The sequence below is a fragment of the Rhinatrema bivittatum genome, chromosome 7 (genome assembly GCF_901001135.1).
Source record: "Rhinatrema bivittatum chromosome 7, aRhiBiv1.1, whole genome shotgun sequence".
NCBI lineage: Eukaryota > Metazoa > Chordata > Amphibia > Gymnophiona > Rhinatrematidae > Rhinatrema > Rhinatrema bivittatum.
Window position 1 is genome coordinate 1973749 of NC_042621.1, and position 27557 is coordinate 2001305.

General features: G+C 47.3%; 1 protein-coding gene across 4 annotated transcripts in view; it reads left to right on the plus strand.

Moving 5' to 3' along the window:
- The window catches only part of KIAA0513 (KIAA0513 ortholog), a 163819-nt gene that overhangs the window by 76941 nt on the left and 59321 nt on the right, over positions 1 to 27557 (plus strand). For all 4 annotated transcript variants that reach the window (XM_029608044.1, XM_029608043.1, XM_029608042.1 and 1 more), the window contains 3 exons: positions 8633 to 8732; positions 11227 to 11300; positions 23168 to 23238. In XM_029608044.1, the coding sequence (XP_029463904.1) occupies positions 8633 to 8732; positions 11227 to 11300; positions 23168 to 23238 (245 nt within the window). The remainder of the gene's footprint in view (positions 1 to 8632; positions 8733 to 11226; positions 11301 to 23167; positions 23239 to 27557) is intronic.

The window sequence follows — 27557 nt, forward strand, 5'->3', positions numbered from 1 at the left end:
AGGCTTTGCAGCTGGATGGTCTGCTTTGAAAAATACGCCACTAGCCCATCCGAAAGAGCGCCTTCAAAGCTCTTTCATGTCATCTTTGGTAAATCTGAATGTCAGTCAAGTAACCTTGGGCCTGTAGAGTCCAGAATTGGCTTGAAATTCTTCCCTGGGTGGCCTTGGTATGCCCCAGCATTGGCTGTTTCCCATCTGAGCCTTGATAGCTAGGGCTTAGTGACTAATTACGAGTTGTCTGGAGCCTGGAAGTGGAATCTGCAGAAGAGTTTTGGTTGCCAGAGCCAGAAATGATGCACAAAACATATTGCATGACGGGAGTGCCAGCGTTTCATGCTGTGCACCCCACATCTGTCAGGCACAGCACCACAAGTTAACCAGCCATCGTGGGAAAGGGGCATTTGAGAAGCCTAAACAGAATTTGAAGGTCTGTCTACCCTGGAGGTATTCGCACAATCTCAGCACAAGAGCTGCGCACTGCTTTGAACTTAATGACGAGATTGAGAGGTGGCGGTGAAGCGGTGCTGTGAGCGTCAGCGTGACAGCACCAGTCCTCAGGCCAGGGCACTGCTGATGACGTTCTAACAATCAGCTTTCTCACCGCCTCGGCCTTTTCCATCGGCTGCTTTGCAGACTGGAACAGTTGGCATGTGGCCAGATGTGTTTCCAGACATTCAGATCTTGCTTCCTAAAGGAAGTGCATGCTGTACAGCGATTCTTCTAGGCACGGGCACAGTGGATGGCCAGGGGCCAAGAGGCACATGGAAAATCCCATGGCATAGGACACTGGGCTATTTAGTTAATTTTTTTGTCTGTTTGTCTGCAGAGAGATATGGCATAGGTTGCTTTGAAATGGAGAATCTGGTTTTTTGTTTTTTTATCAGCCTGCTAATTCTGAGAAATATGAGACTGAAACCATTGCATGGGTCACTTAGCCCCAGTGGGCTCGCCAGTGACTCTACCAGCTGTGTACTGGATGGCTAATGAACACAGGCCTTGTGTAGAAAGACTTGGGTATGTTCAGTGGTGGAGGAAGCTTGTATTGCCGCTGTCAGAGCTACATCTGATCCATGGATAAATGGAGGACTTTGATTTTAAATAGTGTTAATGTAGCGCCTTCCAGTCCGTTGCAGCAGGGTGGCACTCCAGGAGGAGGGGTCCTTACACTGCGTCCAGTTTCCGGATAGCCCAAGGTGTTGCCAGTGTAGGAGACCAGTTCACTTTAAAAATAGCATGTACTTGAACGACCGTGAGTATGCAGCACCACCACTTTAAAATACAACTTAAATTCATATTTTCATTAAAAAAAAAAAAATAATAATAGGAGGTGGGGAGGAGAGCTGTCATGGTGAATGTGTTTTCTTTTCCACTCTGGGACTGCAAACCTTGAAAGGGGATCATGGATTCAGAAGAGTTTCCAGTAGCAGTAATGAAGGGCAAGGGCACACGCAGCAGATAAATAGATCAGCGTCAGGTGGTGCTAAGCCCATGAGAGAGAGTCCTCTTCTGATAGGAGACTGCTTGCAAGGGGTTGGCCGTCGCTTTATTAGACAGGACCGGAGACCTCCCAGCATTTTCTGAACAAAAAAATATCCGCAGGCCCGGAAACAGGCCTGCGTTATTGTATCTGTGTTAATTTCCTGCCACGCATGTGGCCGTCCGCCAGAACTAATCATCTTTGTGGCTGTGCAGGAGCGTTACAGCTCTGCTTGGCAAGTTTCCATCCTTCCGTCATGGCAGAGAAGTAGATCTGTTTGTACTGGAGACACAAAAAGGATTGATTGAGTCCTGGCTTGAAGCTTGGGAGCAGTAAGCCAATGCCTGGGGCTCCAGCCTTAGCTGTTGACCGTTCATAATTCAATTACCTTTATAGAAATCACAAGTGTAGTATTCATGCATCTTGGTTAAAGAGGTCAGAGAAGGGTAGCTTGGGGCTTTGAAGGACCACACTAGAGGGTGGTCAATTGAGAAGAGGAAGGGGAGAGAGGAGCTTGAAGCTATGATAGACAGAACTGTAAATATGCAGGAAGACTCATCCATGCTTTCAGCTCAGAACTGGAACCTTTTCTTGCCGAGTGGGGAGGATTGCCCCTTCTTTTTAATTACTTGTAAGTCGAGTCACACCATTCAACATTATGTTTTGGGAATCGATGAAAGGATGCGCTCAGCCGGTTTGTCTGTTCCTCTCCTTAGGTGAATGGCTGGTGCTTGTTAGTGTGGCCTGTGCTATGTCCAGACGAATTAATTCAGCTGCTTGCTCTAAGGATGGGAAGCTCCTTGTGTTGCATTCCACAACAGTGGCCTGCAGTGTCGTCGGCCGTCGTATCCAACCTGAAAAGTTTTGAGTTGTGGTCTGCCTGAGGTTGCTGTTGATTAGCAGGGGTGGGGGTAGTTGAAATAATGGGTATCAGCTTTCCCTCTCGCCCAGGGCCGGAGGAACCAGTAGGCGAGCTAGGCCTGTGCCTAGGGTGCCGAGACTTAGGGGGCGCCGCAGCAGGTGGCAGAATTTTGAAAGGGCAAAAAGTGCCCTTTCAAAATTCTGCCAGCCCCCGCCTCACCTTGCCTCCCCCCCCCCCCCCCCCAGTGCCACCCTCCTGACGCCCCCCTGGTGGTCCAGCAGAGGGTCTGGGAGTGATCTGCCGCTCCCGAGGCCTCAGCTGCCACTAACCGAAATGGCTCCAGTGGCCTTTAGCCCCTATCATGTGACAGGGGCCAACCAATGGCACTGGTGGTAGCCCCTGTCACATGGTAGGGACTGAAGGCCACCGGTGCCAGGGGTGGATTGCCCCACCGGAGGAAGCCCAATCTTCCGGTGGGGCAATCCGCCCCTGGCGCCGGTGGCCTTCCCAGCCAAAGAGAAGAGGGTCTGCTGGTGCGTGGCCTGAAAAGAAACTTGTGGGGCCGCAGCAGAGCCATCCTGCCACAGCCACAAGACAGCCATGCGGGGCCGAAAGAGAGGCCGCAAGCCCCCGCCGGAGCCCAAGCAGAAGGGGCCATGAGCAGCCGCCGGAGCCCAAACTAGCGGCGGCTGAAGAAAGGAAGAGGGGCCGTGAGCCGCTGTCGGAGCCCAAGCTGGTGGCGGCTGAAAAAAGCGAAGACAAGCCCAAGTGTCACCGCTAGAACCCGGGAGAGTGATGTCACTGCCAGCTGCTGTCCGCCGGAGACCAGGCCAGCGGGGGCCGAAGAAAAGAAGATCGGCGGGCTGAAGACGAGCTGTTCAGCTGGGGGCCTTTGTGTGTGTGTGTGTCTGTGTGGTGTGTATGTGAGGCAGGCAGGGTGCTTCAATGGTGGTAAGTGAGGGACAATCTGGCCAAAGGCTCGAGTTTAGAACCCTCCCCAGTGGATTCTACTGACAATGGATGCCAGCAACAGGAGCTGGTGGGGCCGCATTGTGACAGGCACAGGGATACTGATCCTAGAAGGAGAGAGAATTCTCCATAAACACGTTGGAGACCAGGGCGGTCTGCTTAGCCCTAGCCCACTTCAAAGTGAAGTTGGAAGGGCATCCAGTCAGAATGCTGTCAGACAGTACCATGACAGTAGCCTACATCAACAGGTGGGGCGGAATCAGGAGCTCACAGGTGGTAATAGAAATAGCCCAGCTAATGGCATGGGTGTAAGAGCACCATCAAGATATCTCAAAGGCCTACATAGCAGGTATGGGCAATGCACAAACAGACTTTCTAAGCTGACAGAGGTTGGACCCAGGAGAATGGGAATTGTCAGAGGATCTGATGGCCAAAACAGGCAATACCAAAGCAGCCAACTTCTTCAGCAGGAGAAGAAAATGGGGGTCTAAGGGAATTGATGCGTTAACCCAGGAATGGTCCAGTGAACCTCTGTTTTAGGTCTTCCCCCCTGGCCTATGATAGGGAGAATCCTGAACAGAATCCCGGACCACCAGGGGCAGGTGATCCTGATGGTACCAGTCTGGCCATGGTACATGGACCTAAGGAAGTTAAGAGTAGGCAAGCCAATCTGGTTCTGCCCAATGCCAGGCCTCCTGAAGCAAGGTCCAGTCAAAATGGAAAATCCAGGGCATTTCTTCCTTGCAGCATGGCTATTGAGAGGGGCAGGTTCAAGAAAAGAAGATGCTCCACACAGGTAATCTCAACCCTGCTTACATCACTAGTCTATGCTGGAACCTGGAGGCTATTTGAGCGCTGGTGCTCCCAAAGGGGCAGTCGCCCAAGGAAGGAGGATACAGCGGCGATATGTGCAGTTCCTACAAAATGGCCTGGACAAGATCCTGGCGGTAAGTTCTCTGAGAGTCCACGTGGTAGCAATCACATGCTGCAGGAGACTGATCATGGCTCACCCATTGCATCACTTCCGGATATTGTCCACTTCCTAAGGAGAGCAAAGCATATGTGGCCACCTCACGAGTCAGTAGTTCCAACATGGGCCTTCAACCTAGTATTGAGGGTGCTCACTAAAGCTTCCTACGAGCCTCTCAATAAGATCCAGTTACGGGATCTGACTTGGAAGACGGTCTTCCTGGTAGCAATATGCTCAGCAAGAAGAATATCATAGATTCAAGCTCTGTCATGCTGTGAACCATATCTCTTTCTCAAGAGAAAAGGTGACAATCAGAGAAGTCCAGTCCTTCCTCCCCTAGATGGTGTTGGAATTCCACCTTAGCCAACCGATCTCCCTGCTGGGATTTAAAAAAACAGATTGTGTAGGCAAGAGGAAGGACCTGCATCTTCTGGATGTCAGAAGAGTCCTCTAGAAATATTTAAAGACCACGAACAAGTTCAGAAGGTCAGATAGGCTATTCATTCTGTACACAGGAGAATGCAAAGGAGAGGCAGCATCTAAGGACCTTTATTACGAGATGGATCAAGGAGGCAATCACCTCAGCAGACATAGTGAGTGACAGGGAAGTACCGCAAGGCCTGAAAGCACACGCCACAAGGGAACAAGCATCGTCGTGGGGAGAATTTAGATCAGTGGTGCCTATCGACATTTGCAGGGCAGCCACATGGACCTCAGTGCACACATTTAGAAAACATTATAGGCTGCATCTCCGCAGAAGAGAAGACACAAGATTCATGACGGGCCCTGGGATTTTCCCATCCGGGATGAGTACAGCTTAGGAACATCTCACAGTGAAGGCTGGTCTGGCAGGACGAAGAGGAAGGTACAATTAGATCTTACTTGCTCATTTTCTTTCAAGTCCTGATAGATCAGTCCAAAATCCCACCGCAAGGGGTACAAACAAAAAAAGCAAAAAAAAAGGAAATAGAGTATAAAAGAACAAGAATATTCCTTTAGTGTTGCTATAGTGTGAAGGAACTGGGGGGGGGGGGGGAGACCACACTCCACGACACTTTTAGTACCGTCCCCGAGGGTGAGGGGCAAGGGCATGCCCGTTTCTTTGCCTTATCCTTTCTTTTCAGGCCACATTGCAGTCCACAGTTAAATTTTCAGTTTACGTTTAATTTTACCCTTTGCTGGTGGGAAGCCAGCAAGGATAAGTATTCATGGGGGGGTGGGGAGAGAGGTGAGCAGGATGTCTGCCCAGCCAGACAGGACCGCCCCCAAACGAGAGTGCCCTGCATATTTTTGGTTTTTGGTGATATGGAAAGTAGCACAAAAAAAAAAAAAGAATATAAAAATGAATACAGTTGTTAGAACCGGCTTGGTGAAGAATCTACTGACTCCTTCCCTGCTGAACCAGCCTGTACAGGAGGGTACCTCAGGGGCGAGGTCTGGAACTCTGCCTCCATCTGCTGGTAGGAGGACGAAACCCACACTGAAGACCGCTCTGTCAGGACTTGATGAAAGAAAATCAGCACGAAGATCGGATTGGTACCTTCTCTTGTTTTATTCTCCATTTCTTTTCAGATCATTCCTAACATTCTATTTGCTTTTTTGACCTCTGCCACGCACTGGGCCGAGGATTGTCCGTGTATTGCCCACAAGGACTCCAGCGTCCTTTCCTGGGTGGTGACTCCTAGTGCAGAACCCAGCAGTAAGTACCCGTAGTTGGGATTATTCTTCTCTATGTGGATCCCTAGTAATGACTGGGAGGCTAACCCTCTCTGTCCCACGCTCTTTGCCAGGTTAAGCTGCTTCATCAGTTCGCAGAGGACTGCAACCAAGAAACAAGAGACAGGGCGGTGAGGGTACTAGAAGGGAACTGGAAGGAACAATTTGGGGGCATGATATATACATCATCTTTGTTTAATTTTTATTTAAAAAAAAAAATATATATATATATATATTTCAAGGAGAACCTTAATTAAAGCTTACGTGCCAGTATACTCTTTGGATAATTCTTGTAGATCAGTAAACTCCATCACAGCCAGTGTGGCTGCTAAAACTTCAGTACAAATCATAGGGGCAGGGGAGAGGAAGAGTTGGAGTTGCCCCCGGGTCTCTGAGAATAGATTCTCTGCAGCTGCACATTCCACATCTGATCGCACTGTTCCAGCTGTGCCCCAGGCTGGTTTGCCTGAAATCAGATTCATTAAAATGTGACTGGCAGCATGCAAATCAAATTATTCCTGGCTTTACTTATTTTCTCTGATTGTATTATTTTTAATTATTCTAGTCCATGCAGAATACTGGACCCTGGGAAAGGGTCTTTATTATATAATAATATTTTTGTATTTCTAGATTGCCTTTCCAGTTTTAGCTCAAGGTAGGATTATTTCTAAAGTTGTACACGGAGGACCACACTTTTGATTTTACTGCTGCAGCCCTCTTCATCAAGTGCTCCCTGGGAAATTGATTTACTTCACTGCTCTGTGTCGGATCGGGAATTTTCTGCTCTAAATAAATCTGAGCTTGGAGGTGCTGTGCTCGGTGGAGGGTGGGGCGAGCCTGCTAGTGCAGCACCCTGCATTTTTTGGTATCTGTAAAGAAGGGAAAGAGTGTCGGCTTCTCCGAGGATTAGGGGGAGGTATGGAGATCCCTCGGCCATCAAGAGAAGGGGTGCAGCCAGCATTACCTATGCCAAGCTTTGATTGCACTGATCCCAATGCGTGCAGACCTGCAGCATAGCCTGGGAGCGATGGCCGCTCTCTGACGCTCGCGAGGAAGCGCTGCACACGTGAGACGCTGCGAATCCTGCACACCCTGCTCCTCAGGATGGACTTTAATGGGAGCCATGCACTTAATACTACTTTTAGCATGCTTGTGTGTCTGTCCATCCCGCTCCTGAGCACTAGGCCCGTCGGCAGATCCAGCAGGAAGGCGGAGTACAGCATTCCCGTTAAATCAAAGGGAAAAAGCATGTGCTGGTGCTGCATGCTGATTCTGGGAGGGGGGTGGGTGCTGGGCGAGGAGCAGACGGTCATTTGCAGGGGCACTGAGTGCATGCTTCTGGCCAGGCTGGTTAGAATCTGGGGACAGAAGGACACGGTTCCAGGGTAAGGTCATTAGTAGCTTTTCATTCCAGAGAAATCACAGAGGTGAACATAGCCTGTATTTGGCTGCACATTCATTTGGAGATTTATTTGATTATATTTTGAAGGTACGCTATATCTCCGTTTTCGTGGGATCTCTTTGCTGTCTAATAATGTTTTCCTGCATTTGATATGAAGGCAAAGGGGACCATGGATGGTGCTGTACTGGTTTGAAAGTAAAGAAGGGAAACCTGTCCCCTCATTCTCATCCCTGGTAAAGAGGGGGGGGGAGGGTTCGTATGCAAATACTGGAAGCATGGGCTAGTGGTAGCCCAAGCCATGGGGGTAGCCAAGGGGTGACCTGCATGGAGTGGCAGTTGTGACCCTGCAGTCGCATGGCGGCGTTGGCGTGACTTTGCTGAGCAAGGGGAGGCCGGATGGTTTTATTGGGGGCCCTGGGTTCTGGCCTGTGTGTGGAGGTGGTGCAGGCCAGTCCTTTAGCACGTTGCAGGAGAGCACTGGGAGGTAAGCGATAGGGGGGAGGGATGCTGGCGCTGGGATGTGGATGTGCTCGTTTACCTAACACTGCCGCGTTGGCCATTTACTCTCTCGCTGTGTGTTAGGACTGATTTGGGTGAGCTGGACTGTAAAAGTGACGGGTTTAGATCGAACACAAGTCCTAGCACAGAAGAAAACCGAACCACTTTTAGAAAAGGATCTTTCTTGGGGGTGGTGAGGAGGGGGTGGGGGTGGGGAAATGTATTTTAAATTTTAGGATATTTCGGGCCAGCCTGGGGGCTCAGCAGCAGTCATTCTCTTTCCCAGGTCGGATCTTCTGCTCTAGGGGTGCTGCAGAGACAGCACTCACAGCCCCGAGGGGAGGAGTAAGTGAAAGCGATTGTGCAATGGTGACATGTAGTGCTTGGGATTTTAGGACTCATGATCTCAGGGTTATGCTGGGAGCACTGGAGCGTGGCCCCTGGCCCAAGACTGTTTCTGGTACATTGTAGAATAGGAAATGGGGGGGGGGGGGGAACCCTGGTAGTTGTGAATGAAGACGCCAACCCTGGCTCTGATTGCATTGGAAACCCAAGGGAGCAGGAGGAAACTTCCAGATTGACAATAACATCAGATGTTGCCTCTGTTTTGAAACTCTGGACGTGTGAGCTGTCAGACCTTCGGGCCTGCATTGTGACGGTGCTCTGATGCTGTCCCATCAGCTCGCCTGTGAGTGTAGCGTTTGCGTCTCTTATTTTTAAACATGTCTCTCTTTCCAGAGAGGACATAGATCAAGAGGAGAAGGCCCGCTTTGGGGAGCTCTGCAGCGGAGAAGGTGGAAAAGGCCGGGAGTGGTTTGCAAGATATGTGAGTGCTCAGGTGAGTTGAGCGTCGCTTTGTTCGGGGAGTTGCACTGTGATAGCTGGAGCCCTCCGCGCGGCATCTCTGCAGGGCTCAGGGGGATAGGGGCCGTCTGGCATTGTTGCTGGGATGGAGCCTGAATTCGCTGCTGCCCGGGTTATTTGTGATTTCTGGCAGCCTGGGAAAGAGAGGACATGGCTGTGCCTTCAGTGCCCTGAAGGTGCTGAATGCCAGAGGCACAGGAGCGGGAAGCAGGTATAGAGATGGGGTACGTTCTGCTGGCTCAGATGTCTGAACTGAGCCTCATAGGTACTCAGGGGCCGTACGTGGAGGATGGGGGGCTCTTTTCCTGCCTGTTATACCTTTTGGGGGCTGACTCAAGTGTGTGCTTTGAACAGCAGACTGTGCAATATCTCCTTTCTCCCATTTCAAGATCCAAGCAAATTGTATATCTCCTCTGTGTGCACAGTCAGGCTGTAAGCTCTCTGGGTCAGGGGATAATCCAAATGTGAACAGTCTTGTACAGTACTGTGTACACCGATAGCTCTAATATTAGACTTGCCATATTAGGTCAGACCAAGAGTCCATCAAGCCCAATATTCTGTTTCCAGCAGTGGCCTATCCAATTCACTAATACCTACACAATCTGTTATTTTATGTTATTTTAATTTTATTTATTGTAGTATCTCTTTTGTTCTTTTATATTATGTATTTTATGTTTGTCTACCAACTATGCATGTTTTATTTGTAAAACGCCCCGAACATTGGAGGGCGGGAAATAAATACTCTTTTAATAAATAAATAAATACCTAGCAGGATCCCAAATGGTAGAGAGATTCCAAGCTGTTATCCCAAGAATAAGCAGTGGATTTCTGCAATTCCACCTTAATAATGGTTTATGGACTTTTCCTCCAGGAACTTGTCCAAGCCTTTTTTTAAATGCAGCTGTGAAAAAGAATGCTTGATTGCCATGACAAATAGCAGAAGAACAGATCCATAACACTGTACACAGTGCCCTTGAAAAAGAACATTTGTTCGAAACATGGTCCCATGTCGGGCTTTTTTCGATTGAAAGGCTTCAACGTTTATGAAAAAACAGCAGCGTTTTATACTTAAAGATAAGTTGATGTTGATCCTTTAAAATCAAATTGATTGCATCAAAACATTTTCCAAAAAAGATATATGTTTACAATATTGACCAATGATTATTTAAAAGGCTGAGTCAAGTTTTATTACTCCACGATGAAGCCTAGTATGAAGGTCAATTAAATATTAGGCATCTAGTTGATGGTGTGTTTTATAAAAATAAAAAAAAAGTAGGCACTATGGGTATATCTCTTGTATCTTCCTCAGTGAATACCAAAGCAAAGACTTCATTTAGCCTCTCTGTTATGGCTTTGTCATCCCTAAGTGCCTCTTTAACCCCTTGATCATCTAATGGTCCAACTGACTCCCTCACAGACGTTTTACCTTGAATGTACCTGAAAAAGTTTTTATTATGCGTTTTTGCTTCCACAAAGCTTCTTTTCAAATTCTCTCTTTGCTTTCCTTATCAATGCTTTGTTTCTGACTTGCCAGTGCTTATGCTGTTTTCTTCTTTCGGTTCCCTTTTTCATTTCTTGAAAGATGTTCTTTTAGATATTATAGCCTCTCTCATATCTCACCTTTTAACCATGCTGGTAGTCATATAGACTTCCTTTCACTTTTCTAATGCATGGAATATATCTGTTTTGGGCTTCCAAGATGGTATTTTTAAACAACATGCATGCCTGATCTAAACTCTGAACCTTTGCAGTTGCTGCTTTCAGTTTCTTGCTAATCATTTTACTCATTTTATCATAGTTTCCTTTTTGAAAGTTAAATGCTGTCATAGTAAAAACATTTTTGCGCTCCCTCCAGTTATTAAGTCAAATTTGATCATGTTGTGATTATTATTGCCAAGTGGCTCCAACACTGTCACCTTGTGCACCAAATCCCGTGTTCCACTAAGGACTAGGTCTAAAATAGTTTTCCCTCTTGTTGATTCTTGTACCAGCTGCTCCATGAAGCAGTCATTTATTTCATCTAGGACTTTTACTTTTCTAGCATGTCCTGATGTAACATTCACCCAGTTAATACTGGGGTAATTGAAATCACCCATTCTAAATGTGCTGTAAATAGACAATGAAACCTAAATGCTAAATAGACAATGAAATGCTAAATGAAATTAAGGAAGCTGTTAGCTTCCTTAATTTCATTTAGCATTTCATTGTCTATTTTTTGATTCTGGCCAGGTGGATGGTAATACACCCCCATTACTATTTTATTCCCCTTTTCACGTAGAATTTCTATCCATAAAGATCCAACATTGCATTTTGTTTCCTGCAGAACTTTTAACCTGTTTGACTCTATGCTCTCTTTCACATATAGTGCCACCCCTCCACCAATTTGATCCATCCTATCATTGTAATATAATTTGTACCCTGGTATCAGTGTCACACTATAGCGCTAACACTGCTGCTGTTGTTTGCAGCGCTGCAACTCCAAATGTGTGTCTGAGCAGACCTTCTACCGGCTGGTGCAGTCCTTTGCTGTGGTTCTCTTTGAGTAAGTATTGAATGCACTATTCTCTGTCCTTTCCAAGTCACTGATGGAGGCTTGAGAAGGGGGTATGAAAGAAGCTGTCTGCAGTAGCTATTTGGGGCAAGCAATAAAGGAAAAACAGCAGGCCCAAAAACAGGTCTGTAAGGTTCCCGACTCTGTCAGTCTGAGGGACTTTGCAAAGCCCCTGCTCTGGGCCACCCTGTCCTTCCTATCTGTTCTCTGGGTCAGCGAATAATCCCCTTATGGGGATGAGGTGTGTGTCTGCACTGGGCCACGCAGCTGCACCATTCCTAGGATCTGGCAATCTGCTCTCTGCTGCTTCTTTTCTTTGTGCCCTGATGCCTTTCCCAGAAACCAAGGAAGAAACTCCAGGGCCGTCCCAGAACTTGATAATAAAGGGAGATTTGTGATTGTGGAGTTTGTCGCTCATTACTGAACAGCTTTCAGGAAGCTAAATTGACACTGTTTCCAGGGCTTGTTCTTTCATCAGGTTTTTCTGCTGTTCAGCCCTCTTACAGTGCACGTACTGGAATGAGGCTTATTATCTGAACTGCAGCGATAAAGCCAACTAATACAGATGTCCACGAGTGTGTTACCTCTCTGCCATGCCCCTTAGCTTCCTGCCATCCAGCAAAGCTGTAGAAGTACTTAATTCCTGTTTCTTTTCCTGCTAAGACAGCTGCTGTCTGCCCTTCCCAAATCTCTACATTTTTCCTGTTCATACCCAAATCAGTCCAGACAAGTGGGTTTTGCATCCCTACCAGCAGATGGAAGCAGAGCGCAAAACGTTAAGGCACTGCTACATAACAGAGAGTGCCACCTGCAGTCCGTCAGTATTTCTCTGTCTCCAGCAGATGGTGGAGGTACAAACCTGCAGTCTGTTAAGAAAAGCGAAAGGAGCGAAGACAGAATTTGAAGCAATGCTCCCTGAGGTGTTAGGTTTCTTTGTGGACCATCCCTCAGTTGGAGCCAGGCAGGCGGGGGCTTGGCTATCCCTGTCTGGCTTTAGCCCACTACTTCCGGGAGGGACTGATAGCCAGGGGACTGGCTCCCTCATTGCCTCCGAGGTCTCCTTCAAGCCGCCTTCCTCCTGGCAGGGAAGTATTTCTGTTTCTTTGAGTTTATTTTTTTGAAAAAAAAAAAAAGTAGATGCAAAGAAACAGGTGCTTCAGTCAGGATGGCTTGGTGGCGGGGGTGTCTTTCTTCAGCGGGAGATGTCTGTGCCGAAAGGAAGGATAAGTTGAGCTGCTGTGGCTGCCAGGGGATCCAAGGTGCTGACAGGCAGGTTGCTGAGCCTGGTTTTTCACCATGCGCTCCTCAGGCCTGTGTAGGCCTGCTGCTCAGAGGGTAGACCATGTGCACGGCCTGTGTGCAAGCGCCTGGGCAGGTTTTTCCGCTAGGCCTCCACTTCTCTCCTGCATGAAATGGCACCGAAGCAGCGCACGGCAGTCTGCAAGGTATGTAGGTTGTGGTCCGTGCGGCTGAATTAGTCGTCCCTGTGCTCCAGCTGTGCCAGAGGGGGAGAGGGAGCCTCTGCTGATGCAGTCCCTGACAAGAAGGCCACCAGATCTTCGGGGCCCACAGCAGAGGTCCTGGGAGCACTGAAAGGAAGGGGCAGCCATAACACCGTAGGATCTCAGGCAGAAGGCTGCGAGTTCCAGGGGTTCTCCTCCGGCTCTCTCCCATGGGGCTGCCAGCAGCACAAGACCTTAGCAGGGAGGAGAGACAGATGGGAGCGGGCTCTGTGATGACACCGAGGATCCAAAGGAGTTTTCACTGGATTTTGTTCTACTTCTGCATGAGACCTTTCTGGCAAGAAAGGGTGCAGGAGGGAAGTGACCCAGGAAGCAACAGCCTTATTGTCCATCCAAGAGACCGAGGGAGGTCTCATCAGGAGGTTCTGGCGGTTTGCTCAGATGACTGGGTCTGGGGCATGATACAGGAACTGAGGGTGATTCAAGAGATTTGGAAGACTCGGATGATCCACAGGAAGATCCTGCAAGTGCCCCTAGAGGGGGTGATCCCAGTGGGCTGGATCCTGATGTGGATCTGGATGCTGATCCAGATGCAAACAAGGATCACCCTGATCCGAATGAGATGCTGGTGGCAGGAAGAGATGACCCAAGAGTCGTCCGCTTGTTTAGGAAAGAGGAGCTGCTCCTCTGACTCCTCAGGTTTTGAAGGAATTGGGCATAAAAGTCATTCAAGAGGAGTCAGATGGATTGAGGGGGCCTCCTAGAGCCTTCCCATTGTCTAAGAAGATTCAAAAATTGGTTAACCGGGAATGGGATTCCCTGGAGGCAGGCCTTAAGGATAGCAGGGCAATGACTAAGCTATACCCTTTGATGGAGGAGACCTTAGACCAGTTGAAGTTGCTGAAGGTGGATGCAACAGTCTCTGCCGTGACCAAGAAGACAACTATTCCAGTGGCGGGATCAGCCGGCAGCTGCCCTGAAAGATGTTCAGGATCGTAGACTGGAAATGCAGTTAAAGCGGATATTTGAGAAGGCCTACCTGCTTATTCCTATTCAGGTGGATCATCAGAAGTTTCTGAGGTTCATGGTGTTGGGACAGTATTTTCAGTTCAAAGCACTTTCATTCGGGCTGGCCACAATGCCACAAACCTTCACAAAGGTGATGGTGGTAGTGGTGGCAGCCCTGAGATGAGAGGGGATTCTGGTTTACCTATATCTGGATGTCTGGCTCATCTGAGCAAAGATGGAGGAGGGGTACAGTCTGTCAGTGCAGCGGGGTTATGGATAGATTGCATCCAATTCCTAGAATCTCTGGGGGTGCTTTTCGATACTCAGAAGGGCAGGGTGTTCCTGACCGCAGACAGGGTGACTAAGTTACAGATACAAGTGATGCGCTGTTATGACTGCTGATACCCAAAGTATGTGACTATTTGCAAGTTCTGAGTTCCATGACGTCCACGTTGGATCTGGTGCTATGCTCCTTTGTTCACATGCAGCCCTTACAGAAGGCACTCTTGACCAGGTGGAATCCGTTGTCAGAACAGTATCAAATGCCTTTACCGCTACAGGGGGAAATCCAAGTCCAGTCTCTCGTGGTGGTTTTCACGCCACAACTTGGAGAAGGGAGTGGATCTGGTGACTCCAGACTGGGTAGTGGTGACTACAGATGCCATCCTCAAGGGTCGGGGGCAGATGACCTAACTCTTTGGACGCTGGCAGAGGCAGCCTGGTTGATTAATCGCCTAGAAACAAGGGCAGTCCGCAGAACCTTGGAGGTGTTCCTGCCATTGATCAAGGGTCGGATGGTGAGAGTCTTTTCCGACAATGCGACAACGGTGGTGATCATCAATCATCAAGGAAGGACGAAGAGTCATGCGGTAGCTCTGGAGGCCCAGCAACTCTTTACGTGGGATGAACATTTCCTTGAGGGAATAACAGCTTCTCACGTCATGGGAGTGGACAACGTGCAAGTAGACTTCCTCAGCAGGCAGCAATTAGATTCGGAGGAATGGGAGTTGTCCCAGAAGCCTGGGTTCTCATTTGTGACAGGTGGGGCGATCCCCAAGGGAACCTCATGGCAACACGAGGCAATGCCTAAGCAGCCCGATTCTTCAGTCACAGACGAGAAGTCGGGTTGGAGGGAATAGATACGCTAGTTTACCCATGGCTGAGGGGAATCCTGCTTTACGTGTTTCCTCCCTGGCCTCTCGTCAGACACATCTTGCGGTTCTAGAGACTCACTCGGGGAGGGTGTTACTGCTGGCACCGAAGTGGCTGCGTTGGCCGTGGTTCGCGGATCTGGTGTATCTCGTGATGGACAGGTCTCTCAGATTGGCTGTTCGGCTAGGGGTTCTTCGACAAGGGCCCATATTCTCGGATCGGGAAGATCATTTTTGTCTCATAACTTGGCTTTTGAGAGGCAGCAATTGCGACTAAAAGCAAATTCGGTGCCAGTTAATTCTACCTTGCTCCAGGCTAGAAGGCCTTCTACTTCTCTGGCGCATGTCAGGGTCTGGAAAGTCTTTGAGTCTTTGTGTTTGGAGCAGTGGCTGGATCCACTAGGTGTGGAAATTCTTCACAATTTTTTTTTTTAATTTAAGTTTTTATTTATTTATTGAAGTTTTAATACAAACAAGATGCAACATAACGTATAATATACAATTCGGTAATTACCCCCATGTTGTCCGTTCCCCCCCCCCCCCCCCTCCCTCCGGTACTACAGAGATCAGCAAAAAGAAAACAAACAAACAACTGAGTAGTTAAACAAAGCATTGCAGGTATCAGACAATTAAAACATTCCATGAATACCACAGTGTCATTGAAGCGCAAGGTGCGTCGCCCTAAGAGCCAGAGTCATCAGGAAACGCTTGAGTCCCAGGATATATAATACCTGTGTCCTTGAAGCATTAGAAATAGGAATTACAATTGTGTAATATAGGCTGTAAAAGGCTGCCAGATTTTCTGGAAGGAAGCAAGTCTGTAATGTTTTACAGCGGTTAGAGACGCTAAATGATAATATGAGTGCAGTCTTACAATAACATCTTTAACCAGAGGCAGTTGGGCCGATTTCCATTTAAGTGCCAACAAACTACGGGCAGCTATGAACAAGTGGATACACAGCTTCTTATGCAATTTATCCATAGTCTCGGGAAAGACATGCAAAAGGCCATAGTGGGGGAAGGAGCAATCGAAACGCCTATTAGAGTACTTGCCTATTGAAATATCTCTTCCCAAAAAGGCGCAATTCGGGAACAATCCCACCAGATGTGCATTTAGGTACCACTTGCCTCGCAGTCTCGCCAACATGAATCTGGGATATGGGGGTAAAACCTGTGGAGTTTAGCTGGGGTAAGGTACCACCTGTAAATCATTTTGTAGCAGTTCTCTTGCCAACCTAGCCGAGATGGAACACTGTCTGAAGAGATTATTTCCCCCCCAGTCTTGTGCTCCCAGTGGTTTACCAAGGTTGGCTGCCCATTGGACAGTATACTTGCAGGTCACCGAGTGGGGCAGCAAAATAATTGATAAAGTTTGAAAATGGTTCCCTTATGAGCATCACTTTTAATAAGGTAGGATTCCAATAGCGTCCTTCCCGGCCTTAGAGAATTAGAGTGTTGAATACTACGGACAAAATGTGAGACTTGCTCGTATATCAAAAAGTCCCGGTAATACAAATGAAATAGATCAAATAACTGCTCTCTAGAAAGGAGAGTGCCTTGTTGGAGCAGGTTGCCTACAGTGGTTATACCCTTTTCCCTCCAAAATTGCATACGTTTGGATTGATAGCCAAAATAGATAGCCGTACATTGTTCATAAGGGAAGTTTTATAAAAGTAATGTGAGAGCCGACCAATTTTTGTTTGTTTCCAAATTTGTAGAGTGAGTCCCAGTGACCAAGGGTTACCTTTAATTGGGCGCCAAGTGTTTCTGGGCTGTCACAGTAGAGCAGTCAACTCCATGGGGCCTACTATAGCTTGCTCAATATGCACCCATTGTTTAGGTGCTACCTGTCGGTGAAAATCTAGTATTGCCTTCAATTGGGACGCACTGTAGTACCAAGATGAGTTTGGAACAGCCATGCCTCCCTGCAACTTTGGTAGATAAAGTACTGATCTGGCCTCTCAGGGGGGGCCGTCTCCTCCATATAAAGTCGAAAATCTTTTTCTGCCAGTTACGAAGTATGGTAGAGGGGATATAGACCGGTAAGGATGAAAATAGATAAAGGAATTTTGGTAAAACTGTCATTTTAGTTATGGCAATCCTCCCAAGCCAGGAAAACACATTCTTATATCATCTGTTAAGATCAATGGTCATTTTATCAATCAAAAGTTTATAATTGAGGGAGAACAGCTTAGTTAAATTGGCAGAAAGTAGGATACCCAAATATTTAATATAATTTTTGGCCCACCTAAATGGGAACTTCCGTCCTATAGTCTGCACATCCAGGGGTGGTAGGTTGATGTTAAGTAACTCTGATTTTTCCAAGTTGACCCAAAGGCCTGCCACTTTACTAAAGCACGACAATTCTTTCATCACACCCTGTAAAGATTGTACGGGATCAGTTAAAATCATAAGAACATTGTCTGCAAATAATGAGAGCTTATACTGCCTATCACGGTCATCGGTGTTGCGAATTCTGGTCGTAAGGGGCTCCAAATAGAGGGCAAATAGAAGCGGGGATATGGGGCATCCCTGTCGAGTCCCTCTGCTTATATCAAAAGCTTGCCCATATCCATTATAACTTTTACTCTAGCTTGAGGATGGTCATATAGTTTTTGAATCCATTTAAGAAAGAAGGGCCTAAATTCCAGTTTTTGCAAAGTGTGAAATAGAAACTGCCAGTTGGCTAAATCGAATGCTTTTTCAGCATCGATAGACAGCAGTACTGCTGGCTCCCCTGTCTCTCGCACCCACCACGTTAAATCAATAACTTTTCGAATATTGTCTGCAGCCATGCGCTGTGGGACAAACCCGACCTGATCATTGTGCACGAGACCAGGAAGGATTTTATTAAGCCTAAGGGCTAGCAGTCTTGCTAGGATCTTAAGATCCACATTTATGAGTGAGATAGGTCTATAGGAGCTGCATTGTGTAGGGTCCTTTCCCGGTTTGGCGAGCACAGTGATTCCTGCTACATTGGCTTGATGGCCTATAGTCCCATCCACCCGAAGATTGTTGAAATACCTAGCTAGAGGTTCCGCTATTGTGTTTACACACTTTTTATAATATGCGCCGGATAGGCCATCAAGGCCAGGGGATTTACCTAATTAGAGTGATTTGATAACGTCTCTATCTCATCCACCATGATAGGGGCGTCCAGAGTCTGTTGTTGCTCTCTAGTGAAACGAGGTAGTGTAATATCTTTCAAATAATCGTCTATATCCGCATTTTGAATGGATTCCTCCGTACTATAAAGCGTTTTATAAAAACCGGAAAAGGCTTCTCTAATCCCGGAGGAATCCGTTAAAACTGTCCCCGTGGCATCTTTAATTTTAGAGATATTATTTTGGGATACTTTAGCTCTTAATTGCCGAGCCAAGAGCTTTCCCGCCTTGTCTCCTCCCTCATAATAGATTTGTTTAGTAACATCCAGTGCATGAAGTAAATGTTTATTATCTAGTTGATGAAGTTCCAATTTAAGGGCCAAAAGCTTTTGATAACAATTTTTAGATTGAGTTTTCATGTGTTCTTTGGATAACTGGCTTATTTGACCTAAAAGATCCTTTCTAGCTTGACACCTCTGCCGTTTACAAGTGGTTGCCCTGGATATAAATAGGCCTCTTGCCACCACCTTGGAGCAGTCCCACAGTGTGCTGGGGGACACATCTGGGCTAGCAATGAAAGAAAAATATTCTTGGAGCTGAGATTCCAGTGCCTGAGCAAACAGTGTATCTTGTAATAAATATTCATTCAGTTTCCAAAAACTAGCACCTTCATCCCTGTCCCCCGCGTAACATCTAAGCTAATAGGTGCACGATCAGACCAGGTAATCGGTTCAATGTCCGTTCCGCGGTCTTGATTACATAATAATGCGTCAACCAGAAAATAGTCTATACGAGAATAGCTATCATGGGGCGAGGAGTAAAAAGTATAAGAGCGCGAGTGGGGGTTACGGTTCCTCCAAACGCCTACCAGCTGCCAATCGTCCATGAGTCCCTTTAGTTGGTTCCTACGGGTGTGAATAGGAGGGACCTGTTGTTTGGAATTATCCAAGCCAAGGTTAAGTTTGAATCCCCTCCAATGATAAGTGATCCTTCCGCATGAGTTATTAGAAGGGTCTGCACTTCTGTCAAAAAAGCACTCTGATCCCTATTAGGGGCATAAAGAGACACCAGAGTATAAACTTGTGTGCCAATTCATATTTTTAACAGTAAATACCTGCCGGAAGCATCCTCATTATGGGATAATAATTCAAATACCAGTTGAGCGGAAAGTAAAATCCCTGTACCTGTATATTTATGTTTAATCCCACTGGCAGCTGACAACACATGTGGGTATTCCTTACAACCTAGCAAATGACTATGTCTCTTGGATGTAAGCTATGTCTGCTTGGAGATGTAACAGCTCTTTCCTAAGAAGGAAGCGTTTCCTATACATGTTAAGACCCTTAACATTAAGTGATACTATCTTAACCAAGAGAAATGTAGAAATTGGAAAAGGTCAGTTGAGACATTATGGACACATGCAGTATTAAAGAAGATCCCAGGTCAAAGAGTAACCTATGGAAATGGAAAAAACAAACACCATAGCATATATCAGCCTGCAAGTGATAGAGCAAAAGGATCTCTGTCAAACTCCCGACCCCATAATCTAGATGTTCACTGAACCTTCGCGAACCACAGTTCTGGGGGTACATGATGTGCAACACATAGACCCCTAATCAGACACCCCCTCCGCCTCCCTACAAGAGCTTTTCATAAACAAAATGAAATGGCATTAGTCTGCAAGCTTCAAATCAGCCCGTATTAAATGCGATCCAACCAAAATCAGAAAGTTACCCAAAGAACCTCCTGTCGGTTAATTTTGAAGTCACTGGAGATAATATCCCAATTTATTGTCAGTGGAGATCCTCATCCCTGGTCTGCAGGCATAGTAGCGGTCTGAGATTGTTGTCTGCGCAGTCTGCCGCGGCCCGGCCTGGGTCGGCACCATCTTGGAGTCATCGCTGCTGCTGAGGCTTGTGGCCGACCAGTCAGTGTTATAAAGGGTATATCAAGCCCCACTTGTGTAAAGCTTTCAACAGCGTCAGCCAGTGATTTTATGCGATAGGTGATCCCCCTTCCACTGGAAAATGAGGGCAAACGGGAAGGCCCATCAATACCAAATTTCCTCAGATCGCAGCACCGCAGTCACCTCCCTGAGCTGATATCGTTTCTGCAGAGTAGTGGGCGCTAGATCGTGGTAAATGGATATGTCAAGTTCTTGCCATTTCCAGTGAGGAGTAGATCTTGCCATTTTGAGAACTTCTTCCTTGATCTTAAAATGGTGAAATTTGATGATAATGTCTCGGGATTGATTATCCCTCCTTGGACCCAAGGCCCGATGAGCGCGTTCCAAATATATCGTGGGTTCCCCTCCATCTCCTTCCTGAGATATGCCTTTGCTAGATAAGAGGTGCTTACACAGAGCCGTAGCCGTGGCCATGCAATCCTGATATTGCTCTGTTTCCGATATCCCTCTGATGTGCAGATTCGCTGGACGTGAGCGATTTTCAAGGTCCTCGACTTTTTTGGGCAGTGAGTCTATTTCAGTAGTCAGATTGGCATTTTGGTTAGTTAGCGAATCCAATATAGCACCTTGGCTGACCGCATGAACGTCGAGATCATCCACCCAATGTCCCATCGCATCAAGATCTTCTCGCATGGCTGTCATGGAGGCCAACAATTCAGCTTTATGAGATTTGAGATCGGCCCTCAGTTCCATGAACCAGTTCCGAATTTCATTGCGGGTCTGGAAGTCCGGTTGAGAAACGGCGGCTAGATGATCAGAGGTGGCCGTAAGTCCGGTACTAGTTCCATCAGTTTCATCCGCGTGTTCCACAGGCTTCTCGGCCTGGTTGTCGCTGTCGGGCGGGATCTCCCCCACGATTTTACTAAAAGAAAAATGCTTCAAGTCTGTATTTCTTTTGCGAGCCGCCATCCTGGGTTATTCCGGTACACTGAACCAACAAATTTACAAGTCGAAGGCTGAGTCAACTTCTTTAAATGCCTTATTGAATCAGGGGTGAAGTGGAGCAGTTGAATCAGGTGGCCATCTTGCTGCGCTGCTCGGTAGCGCCCCAGTTCCTCACATTTTGCCCTTTTTTGCAACAGGGTTTATCAAAGGGGTTGGCCTACAGTTCGCTCAGCATGCAGATGTCAGCCTTGGGTTGCCTTAGGGGCAAGATGTGTGGGAGCTCCTTAGCCTCTCACCTTGATGATGTTCATTTTCTGAAGGGCGTTAAGCATTTGTATCCTCTGGTGCATGATTGGAGTCCTCCAGTCCAGATCAGAATCTTAATTTGGTTTTGAGAGTGCTCTGTGGGCCCCCATTTGAGCCCTTTACAGGTGCATCGATAAAGAACCTCACCTTGAAGGCAATGTTTCTGGTGGCCATTTGTTCAGCCAGACAGATTTCAGAGCTTCAGGCTTTGTCCTGCAGAGACCTATTCTTGTGTATTTCCAATCACAGGGTTATGCTGCATACAGTTCCCTCCTTCTTACCAAAGATGGTGTCCTCGTTTTCATGTCAATCAGATGTGGAGCTGCCGGCCTTTCCGGAGTGGTCTCTGGATTTGCCACAGTCTAAGGAGCTTCATCTTTTGGGTGTGTGCCAGGTTCTGTTACTGTATTTCAAGGTCACTAACAGTTTTCAGCGATCGGATCATCTCTTTGTGTTGTTCAGCGGGGCAAAGAAAGGAGGCAAAGCTTCTAAAGCCACGATTTCTCGGTGGCTGAAAGAGACCATTTGTTTGGCTTACAGGGGTTGAGAAGCTCCATTAGGTCTGCACATGCATTCTACTAGAGCGCAAGCTCACTTCCTGGGTCAGTTTTGCCTCAGGAGATATGCAGAGCCGCGACGTGGTCTTCCCTTCATACTTTCACCAGACGTTAGCGTTTGGATGTTCTGGCACAGGAAGATGCCGCATTTGGTGAAAGTGTATTGCGTGTGGGTCTTTCAGGTTCCTGCCCAATTTAGGGGTGCTTGGGTATATCCCACTTGTCTGGACTGATCTGGGTATGAACAGGAAAGGAAAATTGGTTCTTACCTGCTAATTTTCATTCCTGTAAATCACAGGTCAGTCCAGAGACCCATCTCCTTGCTGCCGAAAGACCAAATTTCCTGTTTTTTATTCTCAGATTGTATCTGCAAATTGTAAATAGGTTGAATCACTAAGCGGTTATCGGTTCCTTTCTAGAAAGTGGGGGCTCCAACCCTGAGTTACCTGTTTGCCCTGGTAAAGAGGATGGAGTCTACTCTGGCTTGGGTACAGGTCAGTACTGAGGGACTGCAGGTGGCACTCTTAGATATGTAGCAGTGCCTCAAAGTTTTGTTCTCTGCCTCCATGTGCTGGTAGGGATGCACTGATCTGAGGTATTACAGGAATGCAAATTAGCAGGTAAGAACCAATTTTCCTTTAGTTTTCTTCCTGCCACACTGGTAGATTAGTTACCTCTCCCTCCCATCCTATTTTAAAAGTTCCAGTTAGCTCAATCCCTGTTAGACATGAAATTTACAGTAAAACCTCGCTGCTATGTTATGTTGAATATGAAATTTATTGTATAGCCTGTTGCTATGTTTATGTTACACTGTGAACTGAGGTGATGTTGCTAACGTGCCGCGGTATATAAAGAACCGTTAAATAAATAAATAAATAGATGATGTGGGCTTGGGGCACACAGACCATGCTAAAGCCGTAAGGATGTGTAGAGGGTCTCGGGCTGTCAGCTCTCATGGATTGCTTCATATGAAGCACCTGTACAGACGAAGCTTCTGGGTGCTTGGGCTAAGTACTTCCTGATCCTGAGTGCTACAGACAGGCCTAGTTCTCAGGATATCCACAATGACTACAAGATATCTGCCTGCACTACTCCAATATAAGTATATTCATTTTGGATATATTGAAACCCAAGCTTCTTTGTGGCGCCCGTGGATGCTACATGTAATATGTTGTTGGCGATGCCTTTACATTCTGAGCAGTTTAGGACTAGGGGAAGATGGACAGCCGCTTCATGAGAGCTGCCATGCAGGGTAGACTTCTATGGACAGCTGCAGGCACTTCCTGTGCATTGCCAAGCATATTCATGCAGCATCCCCAGTTAATGACCTGTGAAGCATCCCTGTCAGACTCTTTTACTTCTGGATCAGGTCTAATTCTCATTTCACTGCGAGGGATGGTTTCTTCTTTTTCTTCCAGATGCCACCAGATGGACGACTTCGGTCCTGCCAAGAACCTCATGACCATGTGTTTCACCTATTACTATATTGGTAAGAAACTGCATTCTCTCTGCCCTGGGTTATTGTGGTGATAGGCTGGTACAGAAAGGGTGCTAAATAGCCTCCCAGGCATTTGTAGATGGACTAATTTCTGATGTTACTTCGGTATTTTCCATTGAATTCACGCTCTTTTCATTGCATTTTTGGCCCAACTATTTCCTCCTGATTCGATAGGCCTCCAGTTGACTTAGAACAAGCCTCTGTTGGGCTTTCAGGTCAGGAGCCTTCCCCCTATTTTTATAGCTAACCATAACCAAGCCATTTCACGAACAGTTCTTGGCCTGGAGCCTGGTACATGGGCATCCTGTTTACAGCCAGTAGGTGTCACCATTGAGCTATGGCTGGGCCTCCTCAGCGTCTCCAGTCCTGGCTGGCCTGGGGAGGCAAAGGTAGACCCAGAAATCACACCTGGGTCCTTCCGCATGGCAGCGCACGCAACTGCTGCCGAGCCACCTGGCTGGCCTCCTGACACTGTCTAGTGATAACTGATAGTTATTCCAGCTGCGTGGCCAGCGGTGAAACATCTGTAATATCAGGTCACTTCCCCTCTCCCCAGCTGTAAACATGCATTTAGCACCCTTTAGCGAGGACGTTAGCTGGATCTTTCAGTTCCCGCCAATCGTATTTGCACTAACGCTGATTATTCTTTAGTTTATGTAATTCAGTTGGGCCATTGATAGAGCTGGGGGTAATTCGTGTTGTGAGTGCTTTGACCTTGTGCCTCACAGTCCACCTGCCACACCTTATATTTCTCCCCCACCCGCCCCCGTCTCCTGCTGAAGCACTGTATAGTGTTATAAAGTGGATGGACAGTAATTATGATCAGTCCTGGCTTAGATTAGTATTGTGGGGCACAACCTGGACTAGTGCAGGCTGTGCTAGCACAGTGAAAGCTTTTGGTAAATGCAGTAGTTATCATTAACTCCATACTTGGCTGTCCTGTATAATTTGGTGGATGTATTTGAGAAAAGTTTTGGGGGTTTTTTGTTTTGGTTTTTTGTTTAATTTTTCAGTCAACATAGAAATGAAGGCAGAAAAAGACCAAACGGCCCATCCAGTCTGCCCAGCAAGCTCCCACACTTATTTTCCCATATGTATCTGTTTCATCGACCACCAAGTTCAGGGCCTTTGTTGGTAACTGTTTGATTCGCATTTTCTGCCACCCCCTGCCGTTGATGAAGAGAGTAAACAGTTAACACTTGGCCAGGGCTGTTCACTGGACACTGTATCTGCTATTGATTTTGAACAGACCCTCCCCCAGATTGGCTCGCTAAGCTAAGCTTTTTCCTCCGCTCTCCCCAAGAATCTGTAGTTATGGCCGCCTCCTTGAAGTTCAAAGCAGACTGAGGACTTGATTACCCCCTGCAATGCACTATGAGTTACCTGCCCAAAGCTGAATAGCCCACTCCCTTTTTTTTAGTGGGTTTTTTTTTTTGTTTGTTTAGACAAACACACAACAATTTAATGCAGCAATATCAATATCTAGGAAAATATAGAGATTATAAGGCTAGCACCACACAAAACACAGAAAAATATAACCAAGAAGCCCTCTGAAATAAGGATAAATTAAACTTTTTCCTTAGCTCTACACAAGAATCTGGTTGTAGCTGTCTCCTTGAAGTTCAGAGCATAAATGAAGGAATCAAATAAAGTTAACTAAATACTTTAGAAAAAATTGTGAATTTGACCAGCAGAAACTTGTTGAGAACTCCCATCAGGTTACATTATGGGAAGGTGTTGAACCTGTGAGTGCAGTTTTTCAGGACTTGTAAAATGGCCCGAAGCTTTTATCTTTCTGCCTTTCATAGCCTAGATGTCAATTGCTTCTGTTTCCATCGAATCCCCTGCTCCCTTCCTCTCTTACAAATCACCCTTCAGACAGACCCGGTATCTCCCTCTGTAAAAGGGCCACTTCTCTTCTTCAGCTCCTGCTTACTGAGGGTTTCCAGGCCTCTCCACAGCCGAGGTAGCCGAAATTAGCTTTGTCAAAGAGCGCCACCTGGTGGCTGAAGGAGATCATGCATGCAGTAATTGCAACTTTTTTTGGCATCTTCTGAATGTTAGGCTGTGTGTGTTTGGGGGCAGGTGTATCCCACAAACCTTACCCTTTGCAGCATAAATGGTTAAATATATGGGAATTAAAAAAAAAATGTTTTGTGCCAGTAGCTTCCTCGTCCTTCCAGTTGGGTTGGAATCGGCCTCTGTTATGGCACCATGAGCTTTCATTTGTGGCTATGCAAGGGGTCCCCCCCCCCCCCCTGCCCCCTCAACTCACCTAGCGAGTCATTGCGGTGAGAGTCACACACCAGGGCTCTAAGTTCAGTCACAAGGTGTCATCGTTGCATGATGAAGTGGACTCCCTCCCCTCCAGGGACTGTGAACACTGCCTCCGCAGCAGACCAGGAAACAGACGATCTGACCTGAGAAGGGAATCTAATCCAGATCCTCTATGTGGCAATGTACAGCACGGCAGCTGAGCCACCAGGCCAGCCCAAAAGGGATTGTCTCTTACAGAAGTGTATAGTTCCCTTTAAAATATATTTCTCATATCTGGAGAAAGAAGTTTTCCCACAGATATTTTTAATTGAATTTTGGAAAAAGATTCTTTCCAGAACATACCCAGATCAGTCCAGGTAAGTGGGGTTTATGCATTCCTACCAGCAGAAGGAGGCACTGCTACATAACAGAGCACAACCTACAGTCCCTCATTATTTCTCGGTCTCCAGCAGGTGGTAGAAATGCATTCCTGCAGTCTTGACTGGCTTGGTGTTGGAGACTGGAAAGTGCTCCCTAAGGTGGCAGGTTCCATGCTTCAGGCCATCCCTCGGGTCGAGCCAGGCGAACGGGGGGGGGGGGGGGGGAGGGGTTGGATACCCCTGCCTGTGCTAGCCCGTGAGTCCCGGGGCCCTTGATAGCCAGGGGACTGGCTCCCTCTCGGTGCCCTGAGGTCCCCTCTTAGCTGCTGCTGACTCGCTCAGGAAAGTATCCCCTTTGGGTCTTTTCTTTCTTTCTGGCTCTTCAGTGTCTGGTGTTTGGGTGGCAAAGTTTTGTTTAAAAAAAAGAGAGTTTCTTATCTTCCCTGTACATACCCGGATCAGTCCAGACTCCTAGGTTTTGCCTCCCTTCCAGCAGATGGAGACAGAGAAGTTTGAATGGACTCTGCCCTATACCCTGAGGTGGCACCTAAAGTCTGTCAGTATTTCTCTGTCTCCAGCAGATGGTGGAGGTGCAAATCCCTTCAGTCTGGTTCCCTGTACGTACCCGGATCAGTCCAGACCATGGGTTATGCCTCCCTTCCAGCAGGTGGAGACAGAGAAAAACTTGAAAGGCACCTTGAAAGCTGGTGTACCTCCTGCATCCCTTCAGTATTTCTCTGTCTCCAGCAGATGGAGGTCATGCAAACCTGCAGTCTTGTCCTGTTTCTGGGGTTTAGGATATCCCTTAAAAGTAACTAAGAGTGAACTAGCTATAAGTTGTGAATCAAGCAAGTTTAAAAAAAAAAAAAAAAAAAAAGAGGAAGACAGAAAAAAGTTCTTCTGCAGAGTTCCCTGTCCTCCCAGGAGGTTGTTAGATCCTGCGGGGTCATCCTCTCTGATGGCAGGTTATTGGAGCTGGGGTTGGTAACCCCATGGGGCTTCAGACAGGTAAGGAGCAGGGGAAGAGATTACTGGTGGCCCAGTCCCTCTCTTACCTCGTGCTGTTCCTGAGCATTATATTAAAAAAAAAAAATCTAAATTTTTGAAATATTTTCTTTTTTGGTCTACTGCAATCCAGGACCCCTCCCCATCGGAATCGCCGCGTTTTTTAGGTTGTTCCCCCCCCCCCCCCCCCCCCACACACACACACGATGCCACGGCCATCTGTACATGTGGCATGTGGAGAACCAGCCACGCAGTTTTCTAGAGTTGCTGTTTGCTCCCGCTGCCTCCCTGGAGGGGAAGGCAATTATTTTACAGGATTTGCAGCAGTAACCAAGCCTCGAGGGGCTTCAAAACGATCTGCTCAGAGAGAGCTTCAGGCTGATTCTTTCTCCCTCAGTGCAGGGAAGGCGGCCATCTTAAGCACATTTTCTGCAGCTCAGGCAAAGGCTATGGGGGAGGGGGAGCTTCCCCCAGCACGGTCTCCGGTCCCTGCTAGTCCTGATGATGCTTTAGATCAGGACCAGGATTTTTTGCAGGAGGATCCTGTTTTCCCAGGGGGACGGGATGTGGATTCTGTTTCTTTTTCTTTAGATTTTGTCCTCCTTATTCATAAAGCATTTTTGGCTTCCAGGTCTCCGCAAGGTGGTGCTTTGCCCATGAGACCTGCGC